Source organism: Lampris incognitus, chromosome 4 (genome assembly GCF_029633865.1).
Source record: "Lampris incognitus isolate fLamInc1 chromosome 4, fLamInc1.hap2, whole genome shotgun sequence".
Classification (NCBI taxonomy): Eukaryota; Metazoa; Chordata; class Actinopteri; order Lampriformes; family Lampridae; genus Lampris; species Lampris incognitus.
Window position 1 is genome coordinate 34,927,560 of NC_079214.1, and position 24,760 is coordinate 34,952,319.

Sequence of the window (24,760 nt, forward strand, 5' to 3'; positions counted from 1 at the left end):
TTTCATGCCACAAGAGAGCACTACATACGTGATGTTTTCTTCGAGAATGTTGATGGGAGAGGTATAGAAAAGGTCAGAAGGAGTTACATTGTGTCTCTGTGGACAGGGTGCCGAGAGATAGGGACGCACCGATACCACTTTTTTTCAGACCAAGTACAAGTACTTACATTTGAGTACTTGCCGATACTGAGTACCGATATGAGTACTTAATAATGCCATTACACTTCTTACAATTACTTTGAAAATGTGTTTTATTTTCATCAAATATTGTTCATTCTTTGACCGTAACAAATCGTCGTTACTGACATTTGAACATTCAACTATGTTTGTCTAAAACATGGCATTGACAGAGTAACCCCCTTCATTTCACTGCATGTTTTACTCTGTATTTCTGTGCATGTGACAAATAAAGTACTTGAACTTGAAGTATATTGGAGTGCTGCAGTAATTGCAGTATATGTAGGATGACAGTGGTGAGGTGTGTGGTAGGAATGATGGATGGGTTCAAGGTGGAGGTGGGATTACATCAACAATCGGCTCTGAGCCCTTTCTTCTTTGCAATGGTGATGGACAGGGTGATGGATGAGATCAGGCAGGTGTCTCTGTGGACTATGATGTTTGCGGATGACACTGTGATCTGTAGTGAGAGTAGGGAGCAGGTTGAGGAGAGCCTGGAGAGGTGGAGGTATTCACCGGAGAGAAGAGGAATGAAAGTCAGGAGCAAGTCGAAATACATGCATGAACGAGAGGGAGGAGTACAGAATGGTGAGGGTGCAAGGAGTTTAGGTGACCAAGGTGGATGAGTTTAAATACTTGGGGTCAACTGTTCAAAGTAACAGGGAGTGCGAAAGAGAGATGAAGAAGAGAGTGCAGGCAGGGTGGAGTGAGTGGAGAAGAGTGTCAGGAGTGATTTGAGATTGAGAAAGATTACCAGCAAAAGTTAAAGGGAAGGTTTGCAAGATGATATTTATGGTTTGGAGATGGTGGCACTGATGAAAAGACAGGAGATGGAGCTGGAGATGGCAGAGTTGAAGATGCTAAAATGTCATTGGGAGTGATGAAGAAGGACAGGATTAGGAGACAAAGCAAGAGAGGTGAGACTGAGAATATTTGGACATGTGTGGAGGAGAGATGCTGGGTATATTGGGAGAAGGATGCTGAATATGGAGCATTCAACCAAGAGGAAAAGAAGAAGGCCAAAGAGGAGGTTAATAGATGTGGTGAGGGAGTGGCATGACAGAGGAAGATGCAGAGGACAGGAAGAGATGGAAACGGAGGTCCGCTGTGGTGACCCCTAATGGAAGCAGCTAAAAGTAGCAGTAGTAGTAGTAGTGGGTAACATCCTTATTCTACTCTGCATGCATTATTTGGTGTTTTCCGCTGGACGCGGAGAATGGATTTGCAGAATTCTGCATGCAACGTCTCAATTTGGTGTTTGTCCCATTTTGTAAAATCTTGGTTTGCGAATGGACCCCAGACCTCGCAGCCATAAAGGGAAACAGGTTCTATAACAGAGTTCTAAAACTCTCATTTTCTCTCTCTCTCTCTCTCTCTCTCTCTCTCTCTCTCTCTCTCTCTCTCTCTCTCTCTCTCTCTCTCTCTCTCTCTCTCTCTCTCTCTCTCTCTCTCTCTCTCTGCTTCCACGTTGAATACACAAGAGAGAGAGCTAGAGACAGATGGACTCAAGGAAACTTAAACTCCACAGCTTGAGAGAACTCAGCTCTCATTCTGTTTCTCTTCTTCCACCTCCCCTGGCTCATCCTCAAATATTTGGTCAGACAAACTTCATGTGACCATTACAACATTTCATCAAGTTAATTTTGAGTATCCAAGTGTAATCGTGATTTATTTCTTATTCAAATTACAAGCCAAGTATTGAATTTGTTCATCTAAGGCCAAATGGTTCCAAAAGGTCATGATAGCCCCGACAAAATATATTCACCTTATTTCAAGTAAATTAAAATTAGGTCAATATAAATTTCACGTTGGTATTAGGAACTTTGTGGACATCGTCATGGATTTATGCACTCATTTACAATGACATAGAAAGGGGAGTATGTATAGCCAAAGAGCTAGACCTAATAATAGCAAACCATTGATAAAAAAGCAATTATTTTCCTTTTTTGAAATCAACTCTATTAAGTATGTCTCATTTCTACATTGTTCACAGTCATAGAGTGGAGGCCATGTGGAGTACACGGGGTCAGTGGAGCAGTAGAGATCAGCCCGGTTGACGGAGCACATAGACTGTTTCCTGCTCAACCTACTCCACCCAGTGGCACTGTGCCCTGTGCAGCTGTGTCCAACAACAGAACTGACCCAAACATGCATCTCTCTCTCCCTCACTCACATACCGCACACACACTTTATAATGCACCAAGTTCTCCAGTCCGAGTATGAGTGTTATGGTGATGATGGAGGTACATCATAACCTCCTGAATGAGAAGTGTGTCTCCAAATGGCTGTAGCCTATGTACTTTCTGAAACATATATAAAAACAAACATCAATTCTAGTTCATCATTTATATATATATATATATATATATATGTGTGTGTGTGTGTGTGTGTGTGTATATGTGTGTGTGTGTATATATGTGTGTGTATATATATGTGTGTGTATGTATATATATATATATATATATATATATATATATGTATATAGCTGCAAACATCCAAGAGGTTCTCTAAATGTTATCCACTACGCTACCTTCTGTCCTTATAGGTGCATGATGTCCACGAAATGCCATTTGTAGGCTCCTGTCTGGGTCATTAATCATTAATGAATCTCTAACGTGTGTACCTATTGTTAAGATCCATTATGTTCTGTTCTATGTATTTATCATTTCGCTGCTAGTGCATGCTTATGATGATCCTCTTTTGTTGGTTACTTGTAGTGTTAACTAATAAGTGAGCAATGCAGTCTCATGTTTCAGTTTGCCTGGCTTTAGATGTATTCTCATAATTTCCTTTAATCTCGCGGTATTTTCTTTCATACACAAAGCGAGTCCAACATTGACATATTACGTATATGTCACACAGAATGCTCAACAAAGACTGTTTTTTCACTTCATCTATCAGTCTTTTGTCAGACAATTGGAATATAATTTTAGCATGAAAAACTAGGCTGATAGTATGCTATCGCAAAACAAACGAATCTCTAAAACACAAAATTGAAGATTCGTTCAAAAGATCTTTGTATTGCCCGCTAGTCCCTTTGCAACCACTCACATTGCATAAGCTTGAAAGACCTTAACCATAGTTATGGGGGGGGGGGGTCACACATAATCATTCAAATGTTGTCGTCCACAATATGAAGTAAAGCTCCCTCCCATAGTACCATTAGATTGGCTCCCTCTCATTCTTTGCGCGTCCGATCTACCCTGTGTGATTGGACAGTGGCTAAGACGTCATTCATCCTCAACAGTTCTCGGCGTCAGATTTCACCGCCCATAGAGAAGCTTTTGGTTCTGGGACAAAACAATGTAAGGCAAACGAATGTGGCGGTAGGGCGAATTTTTTTCGTATGGCATCCCAAAGTTATGTCCCATAGGCATTTTCTTAAAAGATCAATTTTAACAATTACATAACCGAAAGCTATTAAATATATGAGTGTATGCGCGTAGGCCTCTGAGTTTATGTAACTGTAGGAACTAAAGACCAAACGTGGCGTTTTTTAGGGAAAAATAGGCTAAGTACTGGCCGGTGAATCATTTTATGTATATAAAACGTCATATGTGTGTGTGTGTGTGTATGTGTGTGTATATATATATATATTCACTCACTATTGGGGCGTAAGTAACATTTAACCACCGACACTGACGATCAAAAACAGAGAGATTGCGCAAAACAACGCACGCGCGCACACATAGCAGCAGTGGCAGCTTGCGTGGTCGGGTCGGGCGGCGTGACGTGAAACAAAGTATTTGCGTGGCTCTGCTCATACAGCCGGAGCGCCTCTCGTGTGTGATCCAACAGCGTCGGCCAAAGTCTGCTCCGTCTAACTTTGACTTTTGTCAGCCGTGCAGGTGTATCCGTGTGTTTGATCATCTTAAACTGTCACCGGTGACCGAGAACACTAAAAAAGAGGCCACTGGGAGCACTGCATTGCCGGTCAAGTCGGGAAACTGCGTTTTGGGTGTAACTTTGCCCTTACACCGGTAGTTGAAACGCACCCACGTCGGGGCCTCGGGAAAGGATGTCTCATGGCAGAGGGATCAGTCAGCCCGGCGGAGACCTTGTAGACTAAACTACACGGGGGGAAAAAGAAACTCAAGAGGACCCGCTGAGCGACCGAATAACAGGGATGTTTTTTTATCATTATTATTATTATTTTGGTTTCTCTAAACTGCTCTGGCGAGACCAGCTGATGGCCGACATTTTGGACAGTTAAGAGTAATTTAACCAAAAGCTCTTGTCGCTCCGTTGCCACTTGGCTACAATCAAGCCGTTCAGTTACGACCACACCCTCCCCGCTTCCTGATACAGACGCAATATGTAGCGGGACCCACTTTCAGTTTGGAAATCACAGTCTCATTCAACAAAAACAACAATAAAAGTGACTTGTGAGCCATTGAGTTAAACGGCGTGAGAACTGGCATGGATGTCAAACCTGAGTCTCCGCACAGGATACGCTGTTGTTCTCCACCCTCATGTCCCGAGTTAAGCTGAGGAGGGCGTATGGACAATGCATGGGGAGTCGGATCTACCCGACGGACTAGTTTCTAATCCGGGATCGCGTATGAAAAAGAAAAGGTTGAAAGTCCGCGGAAGGTTCGTGTCGCCGGACGACTACTGTCGGAGTCGGTTTTCCTCGGAAGCTCTCATGGAATGATGATCGCGGAGTTGCACACTCCAGCGGGTAACAGGGACTGGCCGGGGGCTGCCGTGTGTCCACCAAGCATGAGTCTGCTTCTCAGTCTGGTTAGGGCGGTCACACTTCGCGGGAACAACTTGGAGAAGTACTCGGTGCTGTTAAATCCTACTTGTCCATACGCAAGTAGACATAAAATTACATTTTCGTGATATAATCAAAAAGACTCTTAACAGGCATCTATATATCGACGAAGTTCAACTATTGTACATGCTTCAAATTGGGAATGTGTATGTATTTTGGAAAAGAAAAACAAGTAGCGTTTGATTTTTTATATATATCATTATTCTCATTCTGCACTTTGCCTCATTGAAAGGCACCTTGGTGGCACTGCAGTTTGTGTGTGATTTATGTGATCAAGAACCAACCTGTGAATTGTCCCTTTTCACAAACATTTGGGACAAGAGTTGATATTGATTGAATTTTCCTTTTTTTTTAGCATATGTTGTCAGGGCATTTTAATACTTTAAACATTTAACGAAAATGGCTTTCTAGCGCCGATCTGTTTTAAATTGAAGGGATTTGAATTGATCTTTATTTTTGTATAATTAAAAGTAGTAAGGAGCAAACATTTTGGGGAACATGTTAGCTCATAGAGTGGGTTGTTCATAATGTCTTTTAACAGTGTTTCACATTGAGCAACACATTTTTTCTGCCCTGAATAACAGTAGGGATCCATCCCAAACATACAGTACATGCAGTAATTTAGTCTCTCTCCCACTAGATGTTTACATTGAGAATTCATGTCCTTTGTGTTAACATATAATGCACAGGGGATTATCTAGACTCTGAAGGAATTCAAAGAAGACTGTTTGGCCAGTTGATATTTAAAGATTTTGCTTTGACAAAAGAAAGTTGCGGTGTTATATTTTCATATTTTAGAAAATGTCAAACAATACAATGCAGCGTACAATAACAGAGAACTCTATATGACCGGACCCCTATAGAAGAGCATTTTACCCTTCCATACCCCCCTTATTATGGCTAGTGGTGGCTCTGGCAAGTCAGCTAGTGAGGGCTCCGCCAGCACACCGAGTGGCAGCTTGCAGCAGAGGAAGAGGCTCTCCTCCATCTGTGATACATGTAAGGGCAAGATGCAGCTGGTGGCCGACCTTCTCCTGCTGTCCAGTGAGACCAGGCCTGTGATGAACTCCGAGGGGGTGGCCGTGGCTGAGACATTCGACCAGTGCCGTGACACGGTCATCGCCAGGACTAAAGAGCTCTCCATCCTCACACACGACATCCAAAGTCAGCTCAATATGGGCCGCTTCACAGAGGTGGGCGACCGCTTGCTGGAGATGGGCGATCTGGTGGTGTCCCTGACTGAGTGCTCTGCTCACGCTGCCTACCTGGTGGCAGTGGAGACCCCTGGTTCTCAGCCCTGCCTTGCAGGGTTGGTGGATCGCTACAAGGTGACACGCTGCAGGCACGAGGTGGAACAGAGCTGCAGCATGCTCCGGATCACTGCCCTTGTGGACCTTAGCCCCCAGCTCCTCTTAGAGATCTCCCAGAACATTTCCACCAACCTTAAGACTCTGACGGACGCCTCATCACTGGCCAGTGAGAGGTCAAGGGACCGCTTTGCTAAAGAGCAGTTCAAGCTGAGTGTTAAGAGCATGAGCACGTGCGGCACTGCCTTTTTGGCCTGTGTGAGAGAGGTAAAGACCCAGCCCAGCGAACTGACCAGGAACCGCTGTGTTCTGTTCAGTGCTGCTCTGGTCCAGGCTGTCAACGCCCTGGTAGGGTTTGCCACGGAGCCTCAGTTTCTGGGTAGAGCTGCAAATATCACAGCTGAGGGAAAGGGGGTACAGACTGCAGTTTTAGGGGGGGCCATGAGCGTGGTCTCGGCGTGCGTCCTCCTCACTCAGGGCCTCAGGGACGTTGCACAGCATCCTGACAGCAGCTCCAAGATGGCGGACTATCGAGAGCGCCTGCGTAACTCGGCATGCGCCGTGTCGGACGGCTGCACGCTGCTCTCTCAGGCGCTCCGGGAGCGGTCATCTCCAAGAACTCTGCCGCCAGTCAACTCCCATTCTGTGAATTAGTGTAGGGAGACGTGATATCGGCTTGTTTGACATTAAACAATTGCCAGTCTCCCTCTCTCTTTATTTTGCCACACCAAAGAGACCCTCCCCTCTTGGGGTGACCATATTTGTCAGGTTAAGCAAAAGCAGTTAAAATCAAAAACAAGGCAGTCTGTTTATGTGGATGAGGTGGATGACCTGAGCTGGGTTTTTTTTTTTAAGTGATTCGAAGCACAAAAACAACAACTTCAGGGTTTTACTTCACGCTGGATGTGACAAAAGCCTTATAGGAGAACTGACCACTTCAACACGACAGCCTGACCCATGCTCGACTCTCAGCCCCCTCTCCTCGCCAGTAAACGGTGGTCTTGAAACCTGAAAAGTTTACCTCAGTTTTCAGCTATGGTGAAAACAACAGCCTCGATGATGGATGTAGCCTCGCTGTGTGAACCTATTGGCTGGGTGACTTGTACGTGCTGTGTGAGATTGGGAAGAGTGTCTCAATGCTTGTTTTCCAACGTGTGAATTCTTAAAGGTTAAACGCTGCTGTGAGTGTGTGCCATAGGTTTTACACTATATGCCAGACTTACCATAGTATTTTGATGTGTTTTTGATCATGCATGTACTGGAGTATTTATTACAGCTATTAAAAATGATGTTTCTGTTTTAAAAAGATAGAATTGATTATTTTTTATATAGATTGATATTACAGTCACAAGACTGAAATCTCTTCCCTGCTCTACTGCCTTTTCCATTTTATTAGATAATGTTAAATAGGGATGTAATGACAATACGTGGATAGGCATATACGTAGTTGCACAGTTTTAGTGGAAGAGATATGTGCAGGCATTTTGTTAAACACCTGAAAATGATCAGCACTTAAAAGCAACCTTATTGATATCATTGAGCAAAGGAAAAAACTTTGGTTATTGTTTAAATACCCATATTGATTAATTTATTGTACATTTTGTGGGTGATTACAGTTTGCGGTAACATAATGTTGATGCCAGCACACATACATGTGACAAGATAATTTTGTATCTTGGAAATATGCGGTTCTCTGTCACTTTTCAGTTAAGTGTAGGCCTCCTCTTGGACTAAATATACTTGTCTTTACTGCCCTATAAACACCCACCATTCTGTACCAGCTTCATGGCTGCTACTAGGTAGATGACTTTGACCTGTGACCTCCCTGTGGAGTGGGCACAAGACAAAAGAACTTTCCATCATGATAAAAGATTTGCAGTCATAATGAACAGACTAATTTAGTTGGGTTTTTTCGGTTTGAAAATTCGTGTTGCAAGCAGTGGATTGTGGTTCTCAGTTTCTTAGTTCACCATAATCACAAGGTTCCGTTATTGATATTGGGTTTTATCTTTGATATGCAGTTGAATTTTAAGCTTGTTAGATCCCATCTGTTCCATTTACTATCAAAGCTTGATGATAATCTCTTGCCAGCCCTTTGGATCAGGCCTTGGGTGTGGTTGAAGTTTGAGAAGTCATTATGTGTTCCTCACCGCCATACGCATCCAGCAGCATCCTCTGTGTTAGTCTGGCCATGCTGAGTCCAGTCCAAGCCACGCTCCCTCGACAACAGAGCAACTGTAAGCCTTGGGTCTTCACAAACTTGCAGCATTCAAATCCTCCTTTAATGAAAGCGTTTCAAAGGGGGATGTGATGCACTCTATACTTGAAGATGGATCTTCACTGAATCCTCCACTAATGCAACACAGGTAGCACTGTCATGACGCTTCAAGCTCCCAAGTTTGGCATTTGTGAAGTTTTCACATGATGGAGGATAAAGTGTTGATTCACATGTAACCCCAGGTTCATATACTAGGCAGAATGGTGCCCTGACCTTAGGCCTGAGTCCAATCTGTTTCAAAAGTGAAAGATCCCCGCTATTCAGCCAAACTTCCATTCCTAATTATATTCCATTTAAAATTAAAATGGGGTTCATGCATGTTTCATTGGCAGATGAACTGTCTTTGTAAGCAAAAAATATAATTTTTGGCAAATAGGCTCTGATCAGCATAGTATTGTACAAAAAGAACATATGAATGAATTTCAGTTTATAGTTTATTTCCACATTTCAGCAGCAGGAGAATACATTTACTTCTTGCAGTACACCAAGCCTACACATTAACGAGTGCTCTAATTGAAAATATTTCAGCATTGAATAGAAAACTACCAACTAGAGCCATGTACACATGGCTATAAGGTGCTCCAGTGCTTATTTAAGTTGTGTCTCTTGACCTAGCATTCTTCAAGCATCCTGCCAGGGTTCGGTAAAGCCAAAACTGTTGGCCCACAACAGGAAACCTATAGCCCTGGCTATCAGGAGCAGCTTCCTTCACAAAATGCCAGAGTCATAACTTTGAGCAAGGTTTCGCCCATTTCCTGCTGCAGGAGGGGAAACGTTTGGCTGTCCCATTCCCCAGAAGAGCTCCCATCCCTGTGGCGGTGATGACATCAGTCTGGGGGGAGAAGAACCTTCCTTTTGCAGAGAACAGGCAGGGCCCTTTGTCACGATTCCCACGCAGACATAAAAATGACCTTTTCCATATAAGCAAACTCCTCTTATTCACCTTGTAGGGTAGTCACATTGAACCTGGTTGTGCTGTACAACGCTTGTGAAGTAGACACATAGAATGAAATTAGTCTGTTTAACAGGAAAAGTCCCAAGTTTACAGGTGGGTTGCAGTAACCAGGGCAGAGCTAACTGATCCCATATGCATTATTGATGGATCTGGTAGATCAGATGACAGCATTGACACCAGCTGGCTGAGCGTGTATGGATAATACCACAAGCGCCGCAGTTAGAAAGAATAGGCAGATATCTGACACACATTATTACTGTCATTACACCCTATCCAGTAATGTTGCGCAGTTTGGATGGGAGGAATGACATTGTGTCCTGATCTTATAATCAGGTTTTATGAATACAGGTCTTGACCCCTTCAAGTAGATCTTTGCAAACATCCACCTGGGTATTACAAGTTTCAAGTTGATCGTCCTGTGCAACTGCTACACATGATTCAGCCAGTGCAATCAACTGCTTGTTAATGTTCACAACATCCAATTTGAAAATAAGATTTTCAAAAAATATTTAAGGTGAAAATACAAAATAAAGATAAAAATGTTAAGGATAAAAAAATATGGCAGATACAAACTCTGGCTTTGCTGTGCATACCACTGTATAATTTGTAAATGTGAATGTGCAATCATGCAGTTGACATGAAATCAATAATAGTGCATTGACAATGTACAGCTGATGGGTCGTTAAAGACAATACAGTAACTATTTCGCTTTATAGAATAGCATTGAGTGTGCAAAACTGCAGTGCTATCAACTGCAATTGGTTTCAGGTACACTCAAATGTGCAATTTCATTTCAAAATCCAGATCCTTGTCAACACTCCTGGTCAAGGAAGTTCTGTAAATGAGGTCTTTCACTTCCCAACAAGGAAGACTTTAACCTGATGTCACAAGGTAAACTGGGGAAACTGACTTCTTTCTATATAGCCGTTAAGCAAGTGGAAGCGAAGGGACTCTTTCACACATCTACCTAAAATCTAACTAAAATGCAGGAGGTCTCCATCTGTTTGTATGTCTGTTCTTCGCTTTTCTCGACAACTGTTCATCCGATCAATATCACACTTGGCGAGTGTATTGCTGATGACCCAAGGAAGTGCGGCGTCGAGTGTGAAGTTGTTTGGATGAGCGGTTCTCGAGAAAGCTGCAAGCAGCAATACTGGAGGCCAAGCAATCGGCCCGTTCCGAACAGGCACGTTTTGAATGGGCACTGCATTAGTCACAAAAGTTTTGTCCAAAATGATAACAGGGTAAGGGGTTGGCATAGCTTATAATCCAGTTTTACTGTGGAAGACAGCTAAAACCTGACAGCCACCATGGCCCTGCCACTACAGTAACACACACGTGCGCACACACGGACACATTAGAATGAAACTGGAGCCCATAATGTTGTTAACCTCATATGCTTCAAAATGCTCCTTTCTTGGACCCCCTCAGTATACTGATAATGATGTTACTAATGGTTCATGAACAAAATGATGGTTTATGGGTAAACTGATAGTGACTGACGGTGAACCGGAGCCATTATTGCAGGTGAAGCAGAGCCGTTGTTCACTAGATTTTGACATCTGCTCTCTGTGTTTCACAGCAAACACCCTTCATTCGAGTTCAGCCGCAGAATGTGGAAACTTGGCTGTCACTCAAGTCCATTTTTAATTCCAGGCCCGCCCCTCCTTGGCCCACGCCAACGGTGAGAGTCTGTGGTACATAGCTGAACTTTGACCCCTATCTTCATCCGTGTCGGGGCCTTATTTTTTGCCCAGGACCTGAGGCCGAGACGCTAGGCTGTATATGAAACACTCACACCACCAACTGCCAGCTGAGTGAAAAAAATCCTCTAGCTACATTTACTGTTGTTTGAGTTTTAATTTTTCTTTTTGGACAGAATACTTGGAGAGCTTACTACTGTTGAGCATGTAGTGTGTGCTTTCTGGAACGGTCCCACCCCCAATCTCTCCCACACCACACGCACACACACACACATACTCCAGGACCTTTCCCACCCTTCCCCTGTCCATGTCCTGTCCCTGACTGAAGAGACCCTTGTTGCCCTGCCTTCTATTGTCCATGCTAGCCACACATACACTACCGTTCAAAAGTTTGGGATCACCCAAACAATTTCGTGTTTTCCATGAAAAGTCACACTTATTTACCACCATATGTTGTGAAATGAATAGAAAATAGAGTCAAGACATTGACAAGGTTAGAAATAATGATTTGTATTTGAAATAAGATTTTTTTTACATCAAACTTTGCTTTCGTCAAAGAATCCTCCATTTGCAGCAATTACAGCATTGCAGACCTTTGGCATTCTAGCTGTTAATTTGTTGAGGTAATCTGGAGAAATTGCACCCCACGCTTCCAGAAGCAGCTCCCACAAGTTGGATTGGTTGGATGGGCACTTCTTTGAGCAGATTGAGTTTCTGGAGCATCACATTTGTGGGGTCAATTAAATGCTCAAAATGGCCAGAAAAAGAGAATTTTCATCTGAAACTTGACAGTCTATTCTTGTTCTTAGAAATGAAGGCTATTCCATGCGAGAAATTGCTAAGAAATTGAAGATTTCCTACACCGGTGTGTACTACTCCCTTCAGAGGACAGCACAAACAGGCTCTAACAGGTACTATTTAATGAAGATGCCAGTTGGGGACCTGTGAGGCGTCTGTTTCTCAAACTAGAGACTCTAATGTACTTATCTTCTTGCTCAGTTGTGCAACGCGGCCTCCCACTTCTTTTTCTACTCTGGTTAGAGCCTGTTTGTGCTGTCCTCTGAAGGGAGTAGTACACACCGGTGTAGGAAATCTTCAATTTCTTAGCAATTTCTCGCATGGAATAGCCTTCATTTCTAAGAACAAGAATAGACTTTCGAGTTTCAGATGAAAGTTCTCTTTTTCTGGCCATTTTGAGCGTTTAATTGACCCCACAAATGTGATGCTCCAGAAACTCAATCTGCTCAAAGAAGTGCCCATCCAACCAATCCAACTTGTGGGAGCTGCTTCTGGAAGCGTGGGGTGCAATTTCTCCAGATTACCTCAACAAATTAACAGCTAGAATGCCAAAGGTCTGCAATGCTGTAATTGCTGCAAATGTAGGATTCTTTGACGAAAGCAAAGTTTGATGTAAAAAAAATCTTATTTCAAATACAAATCATTATTTCTAACCTTATCAATGTCTTGACTCTATTTTCTATTCATTTCACAAAATATGGTGGTGAATAAGTGTGACTTTTCATGGAAAACACAAAATTGTTTGGGTGATCCCAAACTTTTGAACGGTAGTGTACATACACCCACACACAAACATGCACACACACGCACATACACACATACAAATGAGGTAGAACAGGGCCTCAGTCCGTCATTATTTTAACATTATCAAACACCCAGAACCACCTGCTGCTCTGACAGTCCTGACCTCGTCCTCCACTTCTATGGGAAAGTGTGTTCGAATGACAGATGTGTGCGATTTCCAGCCGACATGAGCACAATTTGTGTGTTCTGTTTCTAACAGGAGTGCAGAATCAGAGGGTGTTTTCTTTACCTTCACTTCCTCTTGTGTCCTGCGATATCCTGGAGGTGAAGGGTGGGTGATGGTGCAGCCAGTGGAGCGTGGAAACCAGACGCTGTAACAGCAGCAGCAGCTCCAAACTGATGTTACCAGATACGCTTTTAAGGCCTCAAATGAAATCTGTCTGGTTATGCCTCAAGTTTCTGGATTAACTAGAGCTTTAATTGTACGGAGTGGCACCTCAGCGTCATGGGTCAAACATGGATTTGCACTGTGTGAAATAATGCTATTAAAACTGTGGATTTTAACTGTTGATAGTTCTATTTTAAAGATTATTAAATATCCTGTGGATGTTTGGAAGTGCAACAGAATCAGCTCTTTCCATTTCAATAGCACTGTCAGTATTATGCCGTTTTTAAACTTATTTTGCATTATTTCTAGCTATCTATTTTTATTCTATCCACATTTTATTATCTTTCTATTTATCAAAAGCTATTTATTTTACTGTTCCGTTCTAGGTTACAATCTTACTGTAGTTTGAATGACTACACTTTAAATGTCCTTTCATTTGTTCTTGTTGGATAAATGTATAATTGCATATTGGCCTGTGTGTGGTCAAGTACCATTCTGGCTTTACAGGTTCTTGTGTCTCCATTGATTCCGGTTTGCAGTTATTTAAAACATTTGATGCAATAACGAAATCAATGTGTGTATTTGTGGGTGTGTGTTTATGTGTGTGTGTGTGTGTGTGTGTGTGTGTGTGTGTGTGTGTATGTGTGTGTGTGTGTATTTGCACGTGTGTGTGCACTTATGAATGTTGATGTGCGTACATGTGTGTATGTGTGTGCGCGCGCATGTGTGTGTGTGTGTGTGTGTGTGTTAATGTGAACCAGCAGTAACTCTCTGTTCTGGGAACATTCACAGGGTGTGATGTCATCCTGCCATGCCGTCCCCCCCTTTTTCTGTCTTCCGAAAAAAAAAAAAAACTCCTTCATGTTATCCTTGCTATCAGAACCCTTAGATATCCATGTTTCACGTCTGGTTAGACCGTTATAGCATTACAAATGTGCATAATGGATGGATTTTGCAACAGAAAATACTGTGATTTCAAGGAACTGGATGAAACTACAGCAACGACTGGAAGAGGAGTATTTACCATGGGTAAATGAGCAAAGTATATACTGCTCAGCTGTGATATCTTAAATCAGAGAGAGAGAGAGAGAGAGAGAGCAACAGAGAGAGAGAGTGGGGAGAGAGAGAATTACGCTTTTAAAAATAAGCTAAGCTGAGCCCAACCCTCCAGCCTTTGTCTGCCCACCCAGAGATGGAAGTTGAATCCACTCGCACATCACAGAACAGGGCTAGCTGTGCTCAGGTCAAGTCAAGTCAGTTCGAGTAAAGTTTATTTGTATATTCTAAAAACACAGTTGCATTCTCACAGTTGCAGGCTTTACATTCGTACAATGAAAAACAGGTAGATACAGTAGAGAACAAGGGGCAGCTCCCTCTATTCCTCAGACTCTCAATTCAGGTCAGGGCCAGAGAGAGAGAACAGAGCGAGGGTTTCCTGCTCCCAGGCTGTTTATTGAGGATGTTTTTGCCCCCCCTCGCCCCCTCTGAGGTGTGGTCCATTTCCTTCTGACAGCACAGCACAGTGTGCACAAGCAGAACCTTTCTACTGCACACTGCTAGTTCACAGTTCACCGAGTTTAGTTCCCAAATGAAAGGCCATGTTAACAACCAAATCCTTGTTCGACAAAAACGAGTTTTCATATTTGTCAGATATTATCCAGGCTTATGAATCACCTCGTGTCCTCCGTTCTCGAGATGCAGGTCTCAGCTCTGTCCCCAGAATTATGTAAAAAGCAGTCTGCAGGATGCAGAGCCTTTTGTTACCGCGCCCCCTTTCTTTGGAATAGTCTCCTGGCTGACGTCAGAGTCTGATCCTGTAGACTCTTTCAGATCTAACTTCAAAACCCATCTTTTCTCGTTACCTTTCAAGTAGTAATTTTACTTCTTTGGTAATCTGACTTCCCTCTGAGCCTTGTGACAATTATCCTCTATTTGGAGGGTCTCAGTCTCAATGTATTTATGACTGTCCTAGCAGTAATCACCTCATTCCAACCTTCTGTTTATGTCTCTGACAGCCATGAGCACATGACTGCCCATGTTGTGTGCTTGTCTCCCTTTCTTTTGCTCTCTCTCTCTCATTTTCTCTCTCCCATTCAGGACCAAGGTTGTTTTTCTATGGACTGTCTAATGATCTTATGATTACCACCCCCCCCCCCCCCGTCTGTGCTTCATCCTGTCTTCCCTTTGATCACAGTCCCCATCCTCCTGGAGATTTAAGCTATCGTTTGCATTGTTCTTGGTCATAATTGCTTTTGCATCTTTCGTTTTGGCTATAACTGATTTGCATCCCTCTCACTCAGACCTTCGCTCTTCTTCTTTCTCCCTCTGTGTTAAAACTGCCTTGGTCTGCCTCCTCTATATTCTCTCTCCTGGGCTCTATTGAGCGGAGCTGGTTTTATGGTGTGGGGTCCTTCCGACTCTTGACTGCATCTGTTTTTTATATATATATTCGTGAGGCGAATGTGTATACTATATATATGAAATAAAGCGCTTGCCGCTTGCCGTAGGAGGAATTTACTGGTGGCAGCCCCCTTCCTGCTCTGTCGTCACTTTACCAAAAAAATTAAAAAATGGCGAGCGACGAGACCACCGACAGCAGTTTTGAGGTTGAGGATGTGGAAGTGGAAGACGATTCCTCTTTCTCAGTGGAAGTTGACTACTCGCCTCACGAATATGTTGCTCAGCCAATACAGCCGTATTCCTTCGAGCCAAAAGGGTGCGTCTCCGGTTTTATAGCGTCCCGCTACGGACACTTCCTCTATGCTAATGTAATTCGTGACGTGAAAGTTACCACATTTTCGCCAACCGGAAATCAGTTACTCGACCGATATCTCTCGTCTGGCCATAAATGTGATTTTAGGGCTACCGCTTGTCTCATCGATCACATCCACACTCCTTACATCGATTAACAACAGGAAAAGTCGGATTTTGATGCAAGTATCTCTAAGTAAAGCTTTCTTATTATAAAGTACGCGAGTCGTTCAAGGTACTCCATTTTTGGCGACGAGGATAAAACGGGAGAGAGAAGGATGAAGTTTAGGCGAGTAAAACTAGATCTGATCGTTGCTTGCTAGGTATTTGAGCTGACGTTACGTTCATGAGTTCGAGTGAGAACACCGACTGAGGAAACGGCGCCATGGCTACGTTTGGGACTATCAGTGAGTTTGTGGAGGAGAACGAGGACTGAACGGAATATGTGGAAAGGCTGGGGCACCTTTTCTCTGCTAACGGAATTACCGATGAGCATAAACAGCGCTCAATTCTACTGAGTGCGTATGCTGCGAAGACGTACAAATTGATGAGGAATTTGGCGACACCACAGAAACCGGGCGACCTCTCATTTGATGAGCTTGTAGTGACCTACTTTGAGGTTAGATATCCACCATGTGGAAGAGACGGTCCCTTTAAGACAGTGGGTTCAGGGGTTAGCAGGGGGGATTGTGGGCAGACTTAGGGGCGTGGTTTTGGATATACAAATCTGTTGACCAGAAGTTAGGCTGTGTGGTCAAAAGGATAAGCGGTCTCGTCTCCCCTTCTTACATCCTCCACATTGGTGACCCTGACGTGAGCCATGGAGAACGAAGCTACCAGTGCAGCGGCAGTGGCTAACGCCGTTTCGCTCAAACTGCCCGACTTCTGGGAGACGGCTGCGGCAGCATGGTTCGCTCTCATCGAAGCCCAGTTCGCGATTAGGAACATCACCGTGGATGAGATCAAGCACTACTACGTCGTGGCGGCACTCGGAACATCTACGGCGTCACGGATATTGGGCCTGCTGCAAGCCCCGCCGCCCGTGGATAAGTACGCTACAATTAAGAGACACTTGCTGCAGGCTTTGAGCTAGCAGAGGTGGAGCGGGCGGACTGGTTGTTTTCGCTGCAAGGCTTGGGAGACGGCAAGCTATCGGAGCTAAAGGACAAGATGCTGGCTATGCTGGGTTCGTGCGACCGCGCCTTCCTTTTCGACCAGCTGTTCCTCCGTCAGCTCCCCTCGCACGCCCGTGCTGCCTTGGCTAGCTTCAAGTTGTCCACCACCAAAAACTGACAGGATTTTTCTGGCCAGCCGACAGCAATGTGCGGCCGCTCTGCTGCCTGCCCACGCTCTTCCACCACCGCCGGTTGAGGCTGCGGGCGTCGCCGCGGCAGCAGTTTCTCGTCGGCAGCGGTACTCAGGGGAACTGTGCTTCTACCATGCTAGGTTTGGAGCCAAAGCCAAGCAATGCCGTGCACAATGCGCTTTCTGCGGGGCGGGAAAAGCCAGGGCCACCGCTCAGTAGTAGCCTCCGGCCGGCGGTTGCTAGTTGATTCGGGCGCGCAGCGGAGCATCCTCCCTGCGACAGCAGTGGGCGCGGTGGCCAGCGGATTCGGCCCCCCCGTAGATGCTGCCAACGGCACCCCCGTCCGCACCTATGGCACGAGGTATGTGGAGGTGGTTTTTGGAGGTCGGCGGTTCGGCTGGGACTTTGTGATGGCGAAGGTGTCCATTCCCCTCCTGGGTGCGGATTTCCTGCGCGCTTATGGACTGTTGCAGGACGTTAAAAACCCTCGCTTGATTGACGCCGTCTCCTTCTGCTCCTACCCATGTACACTGGCGGAGGCGGGTCCCATCGGGTTGTCCAATATGCTTGCCACCGGGGATGAATTTCAGCGTCTGCTTGCTGAGTTTCCGGACCTCACAACACCCATCTTCTCATCACCAAGCACGGAGTGGAACACTACGTCACCACCACTGGCCCCCAAGTCTATGCCCGTGCACAGCACCTCGACCCAGCCAAGCTCGCCATCGCCAGGGGAGAGTTTGCCAACATGGAGCGCCTTGGCATCGTGCGCTGCTCCGACGGTCCATGGACCTCCCCCCTGTATATGGTCACAAAGGCTAACTGTGGTTGGCGCCCATGTGGTGATTACCACCGCCTCAACAACGCCACAATGCCAGACTGCTACCCTGTTCCGCACATCCAGGATTTTTCCGTGCACTTGGCAGGGGCAGTCATTTTCTCCAAGGTAGACCTCGTGCGCGGATACCACCAGGTGCCGGTCTGCCTGCAGCATGTGCCGAAGACGGCAGTAGTCACGCTGGTCGGCCTGTTCGAATTTCTGAGGATGTCATTTGGGCTCAAGGGGGCTGCACAGACCTTTCAGCGGCTCATGGACTCTGCTGCAGGGTATGTCGTTCCTGTTCGTTTACCTGGACAACATTTTCGTGGCCAGCATGTCTGCGGCGGAGCACCTGGTCCACCTCTGGCAGCTGTTCAAGTGGCTCAGCCAGCGTGGGCTTATTGTCAACCCGGCAAAGTGCCAGTTGGGCCTGCCAGCCATTGACTTCCTCGGGCACAGGGTTACAAAGTACAGAGTAAACCCCCTCCCTGACAAGGTGGACGCCGTGGCCAGATTCCCACGCCCAAACACGGTGAAGTCCTTGCAGGATTTCCTGGGCATGGTTAGGGATGGGTATCGTTAGGATTTTATCGATACTACTACTCTTATCGGTACTGCTTATCGGTTCGGTGCTTTATCGATACTCTTATCGGTTCTTTTTGATTATTATGCAAGAAAAAAAGACACTTAATTAAGAACAGAATCGACATTGCTTTATTATTCTATTATATAACTTTATATAAATATAAACAAATATTATTTATTCAGCAGCAACAGCAGCATCAATGTTTTAAATGCGTCTGAATTATACACTTTATAGTCAACATTCAACAACAACAAATAAGATAAAAAATAAAAGTAGATAAAGATAAAGAAAAAAATATATATATTAAAAATAAATTTTTACAGCAAAAGGCTAACGGAAGTTCAAACAAACAAGAACCTAGAACATTATCCTAACAGTTCTTCTGCGGAAAAATCAACATATCTGCCTTCTCCGGCAGGAGTCGTGATCTCTCCTGACTTATAGTGTCCCCGGCTATTAGCCTAGCTAACTCCGTATCTATGGCTTATATATTTGTAGCTAAACAATTAGCTAAGCAATTATATCTTACTTATTGGCCTATTCGTAATAATTCGTTATTAGCCTAGCTAACGCCGTATCTATGGCTTATATATTTGTAGCTAAACAATTAGCTAAGCAATTATATTTTATTTATTGGCCTATTCGTAATAATTCGTTATTAGCCTAGCTAACTCCGTATCTATGGCTCATACGGCTTACCTGCAGTGGACGTGGATGGAACACTACGAGCAAAGCAGTGGAAAACGCCGCATTTCTGCAGATTAATACCATGTTTCGACAAAAGATGTTTCGCCAGATTGCTTGTATCGCCACCCTTACTGGCAAATGATTTGTTGCACTTGTGGCAACGAGCGTTGTTGTCATCGACTTTTGAAAAATATACCCAAACTTTTGAACGTTTAGTTCTCTCCGCCATGATGAGCCCTTGAGCAGAGCTGTCTGTGCGTGTGTGAGCGAGTGTGTGGAGCACAGCACAGCCCCGCCCCTCGCGCAGTAAGAGAGAGAGAGACAGAGTGATGGAGAAAACGGCGAACAAGATTATGTTCGCGACGTTTAAATTCCTCGAAAAACACAATTGCCACATTATAAATCTCACTCCATGATTTCTCGAGTACCTACCGAATACCGATAGCAGAACCGAAAACGTCGGATCTTAAAAATGCTCCGGTTTTTACTAATTTAGAACCGGTTCCCGTTTAGAACCGGGTTTCGGGGGGCATCCCTAGGCATGGTGAACTTCTACAACCGGTTCATTCCCCGGGCGGCTCATCTCATGCGCCCCCTGTATGAGGCTCTGAAGGTTAAGGACCCCAAGGGCCTGGTGGTCTGGTCGGAAGAGAGAAAACAGGCTTTTGAGGACACTAAGGCTGCGCTGGCTGACGCCGCCTTGTTGGCGCACCCATCACCAACTGCCCCAGTAGCACTGACCATGGATGCCTCAGATTACGCCGTGGGGGCAGTGTATGAGCAGTGGGTGGGTGGAGCCTGGCAGCCACTCGCTTTTTTCAGCCGCCAGCTGCGCAGCAGTGAGAGGAAGTACAGCACCTTCGACCGGGAGCTTCTTGGCCCGTTAATCGCCATCTGCCACGTCCGGTTCCTGCTGACGTTCGCCATGGCCAAAGCCATGGCTCACCACGGACATCCGGCACATCGCCGGCAAGGACAACTTTGTCGCCGTCTGCCTCTCCCGGGTGGTGGTGGGGCTGTCCACTTGGGACTTGACTACGCTGCCATGGCTGCAGACCAGGCTGCTGACACGGAAGTGCAGGCCTACTGGACTGCTGACACTGGGCTGCAATTGAAGGATGTTGTGTTCGACGATGCCGGGGCTACGCTTCTCTGTGACATCTCCACGGGTCAGCACCGGCCCTACCCACTGGCTGGTGGCGGCGGGTTTTCGACAGCATCCATGGCCTTTCACACCCAGGCATGAAGGCGTCAATGCAGTTGGTGGGGGCCAAGTTTGTGTGGCATGACCTCAGGAAGGACATCAAGGACTGGGCAGGCACCCGCGTGGTGTGTCAGCGCTCCAAGGTTCACCGCCACACCAAGGCACCCCTGGTGCCGTTCCTGGTGCCTGGGAGGCATTTCAACCATGTCAGTGTGGACCTAGTGGGTCCCTTCCTGGTTTCACTCACCTCCTCACCATGGTGGACAGGACCACAAGGTGGCTGGAGGATGTTCCGTTGTCATCCACCATGTCTACTTAGTTGGCCCAGGTGTTCATCGGGTCCTGGGTAGCCCGGTTTGGAATGCCATCTGACCTCACTTCTGACCGGGGCCCGCAGTTCACATCCGAGCTCTGGACTGCAGTAGCGGAAAGCATAGGGGTGAAGCTCCACCGCACTATGGTGTACAATCCGCAGGGCAACGGTTTATGTGAGCGGTTTCATCGTTCGATGAAGGCCACTCTTTGGGCCAGCCTCACAGACAGCAGCTGGGTCGACCGGCTCTCATGGGTCATACTTGGCCTGCAGACTGCCCCCAAGGAAGACCTCCAGTCCTCATTGGCTGAGCTGGTTTATTGCCAGCCGCTGCGGGTCCCGGGGGAATTTCTCCCGGATGGCCCGGTACCCTGGTCTGCTGCTTGCCAACGGTCTGTTCCAGGACGGCGACGGCGTTTTCACTCCAGTCCCAACTTTGCGGCATGGCCTCCCTCAGTCTTACGTCCCCAAGGACCTGCAGTCGGCCGGGTACATCTTCATCCGGCATGATGCCCACCGTACCCCCCTGTGGCCCCCCTACGACGGCCCCTTCTGTGTCCTGGATGCAGGGGCTAAGAACTTTGTGGTGGACGTTGGGAGGTAAGCCAGAGCGGGTTTTGGTGGACCGCCTCAAGCCGGCTCTCCTGGACTTGGACAGGCTGGTTCAATTAGCCCAGCTGCCTCGGTGTGGACGCCCCCCTGCCCCTACAGCCTTCAAGAGGAGCCATTTTGGCCACATCATTCATCCCCCGACACGTTGATTTCTTTTTTCTTTTTTTTCTTTCCTTTTTTTCATGGTGAATTTTGGGGTGTGTGTGTGTAGTGACCTACTTTGAGGTTAGGTATCCACCATGCGGAAGAGACGGTCCCTTTAAGACAGTGGGTTCAGGGATTAGCAGGGAGGGTTGTGGGTAGACTCAGGGGTGTGATTTTGGATATATAAATCTGTAGACCAGAAGTTGGTTTTGTGGAATAAACAACCCCACAGCTGTATGGTCAAAAGGAGAAGCAATATCGTCTCTTTTCTTTCATTCTCCAAAAGCTAGTCAACCTCGTTCAGGTTCACCACAATCCCAGGCCATTGGTGATCATCCAGAGGCTTAACTTCAACATTCTGGTCCGGAAGCCAGGTCAGTCCATAGCCCAGTTTGTGGCAGTTATGCCAGTTCTCAGAGTATTGTAAGTACGGGCTGATGTTAGAGTACATGCTCCGTGACAGATTTGTAGTTGGTATTAATGACGACAGGATTCGGCGTTGTTTACTGAGGGAGAGCACTGGAATTGGCTCAAGGAACGGAAATGGCTGATAACAACTCAAAAGACATTCAGAGGGCGTGTGCAGGTGGGAGAAGTGCACCAGGTTAGGAGGGAGCAGATAAGTCTCAAGCAGATGAGTGTTTCAGGTGTGGAAGGGTACATTACGCAAACAACTGCAAGTTCAAGGAGGCAGTGTGTCACAACTGCAATCTAAAAGGACATTTAGCTAAAAGGTGTAGGTAAGCTAAGGGTAAAACAAAGACTGGACATTAGGAAGCCATAGTCAGCTGCACACTATGTGGAGGACTCCGAGGAGGAGGAGTGCACTTACACTGTGCTCATTGTGAATGAGCCACAAGCAGAGTAAAAAAAGTGCAGGGGTTCTAAGGGCAAAATAGAGACTGGGCGGGGCAACGCTGCCTTTAGAAAGCCACAGTTAACGGCACGCTACCTGGATACAGAGTAGGAGGAGGAATGCTCGGTCAACATGTTCAGTGTGAGTGAGCCACGTGCTGAGCCTATCTATGCCACAGTGGTGGTCAGTGGAAAATAGATGAGGATGGAGGTTGACACAGGGGCCTCTGTCTCTGTCATCAGTGAGACCTACAGAGAGACTTGGGGTGATACCAAGGCACCCACCATCATCCCAGCAAATATTAATCCACGGACGTACACAGGACAGACCATACCATTGGTTGGGGCACTAGAGGTGGACATTGAGTGTAACAGCCAGGAAGCAAGAGCACTGCTTTTGGTACTAAAAAGTAGAGGGCCCAATCTACTGGGACAGGACTGGCTCCAGAAAATTAAGTTGAACTGGGGTGAGATTAAACACACATGGGTGACTGAGGATGTCATTCAAAAGTATGCTGAGGTTTTCAAAGATGAGCTGGGGGCACTGCGAGGAACTACAGTTAAACTGCACGTAGATCCTCAGGCTACCCCTCGCTTTTTCAAGCCCAGAGGAGTAGCTTATGCTGTGGAGGAGGAGCTGGACAAACTACAGAGGCTGGGAGTCATGCATCCTGTTCTCAGCCTGGGCGGCCCCCATTGTTCCAGTTCTCAAGAGTGACGGCACAATACATATCTTTGGAGACTACAAACTCACTATCAACCAGGCCTCCAAGCTAGATGAATACCCTCTGCCGAGAGTGGAGGACCTGTTTGCAACCCTGGCTGGAGGTAAGACATTTTCAAAACTAGACATGAGCCATGCCTACCAACAGCTGGTGTTGGACGAGGACTCTAAACAGTTCACCACAATCAACACCCACAAGGGGTTGTTTAGGTACAACCACCTAGTGTTTGGAGTGGCCTCCAGCCTGGCCATTTTCCAAAGGACAATGGACTGTGTGCTGCAGGGTATTCCCCATGTAGCAGTTTATCTGGATGATATCCTGGTCACTGGAGAGACTGAGGAGGAGCACCTCAGCAACCTGGAGCAGGTGCTAAAGAGACTCCGAGGCAGGGCTGCGCTTGAAGCATAGCAATTATATTTTCCAAGCACCAAACATGACATACCTGGGCCACACCATCGCGGCCCAGGGTTTGCATCCAGTGGAGGACAAAGTCAGGGCCATCAAGGAAGGTCCAAACCCCAGAAACGTGCCTGAGCTCAGGTCATTTCTGGGCATGGTGAACTACTATGGTAAGTTCCTCCCAGACCTCTCAACATGGCTGGCGCCCCTGTATTCACTTCTCTGCAATGACTTTCATTGGGAGTGGGGCCTGCACAGGAGACAGCTTTTGCAAATGTGAAAACACCACTGCAATCAGCGAGGCTGCTGGTTCATTTCGACTCAGACAGAGATCGCCTCGCAATATGGCATTGGGGCAGTACTTTCGCATGTGATGAAGGACGGGTCAGAAAAACCCATTGGATTCGCATCACGTACATTGACATGAGCTGAGAAGGGCTACTCCCAGCTAGACAAGGAGGGTCTAGCAGTTGTGTTCGCTGTTAAGCGTTTTCATCAGTACCTCTACGGTCGGGCATTTACCATATGTACTGACCACAAACCGCTGATGAGCCTTTTTAGTGAGCTTAAGTGTATTCCTTTCATGGTACCAGTGAGAGTACAGCGCTGGGCCCTCACGTTGTCAGCCTACCAGTACACTATAGTCTACAGAGCAGGGGAGGACAATGCAAACGTGCACATGCTGAGTCGGCTCCCTTTGCCTAACACACCCACCCAGACCATGGTGCCTCCAGAGACAGTTTTCTGACTAGAGAGACTGTCAACTTCTCCTGTGAATGCCAAACAGATCAAACAATGGACAGAGAGGGACCCGGTCCTGTCTCAGGTGAAAAGATTCCTCATGCAGGGTTGGCCCCCTGTGGTAGAGGATGAGGGACTGAGGCCTTATAATAAATGAAAAAAATGAACTGAGCATCCAAGACAGCTGTGTTCTCTGGGGCTCAAGAGTGGTGGTCCCGCCTCAGCAATGTTCACAAGTAATGGAGGAGATCCATGAGGCCCACCCAGGGGCCTCCCGTATGAAAAGCTTAGCCAGGGCATATGCATAGTGGCCTAACATGGACCAGTATCTAGAAAACAAGGTGAAATCCTGTTCCCATTGTCAGATAAAACAAAAAATGGCACCGCCCACCCACTCCATCCATGGGAGTGGCCTGACTGCCTGTGATCCAGACTACATGTGGACTTTGCAGGGCCTTTTATGGGGCAAATGTTTCTAGTCATTGTAGAC

The 24,760-nt window shown here is 46.2% G+C and overlaps 1 protein-coding gene across 1 annotated transcript; it reads left to right on the forward strand.

Annotated features, from left to right (window-relative positions):
* The first annotated feature begins 3,885 nt into the window (after positions 1–3,885).
* On the forward strand, positions 3,886–7,552 carry tlnrd1 (talin rod domain containing 1). The gene has a single exon (XM_056278568.1). The coding sequence runs from the start codon at positions 5,851–5,853 to the stop codon at positions 6,913–6,915; it is 1,065 nt and encodes a 354-aa protein (XP_056134543.1). The 5' UTR covers positions 3,886–5,850; the 3' UTR covers positions 6,916–7,552.
* Positions 7,553–24,760: the final 17,208 nt, after the last annotated feature.

Bases quoted from the DNA above. Each gene is read 5' to 3' on its own strand.
- tlnrd1 (XM_056278568.1), top strand. From the start codon at position 5,851: ATGGCTAGTGGTGGCTCTGGCAAGTCAGCTAGTGAGGGCTCCGCCAGC.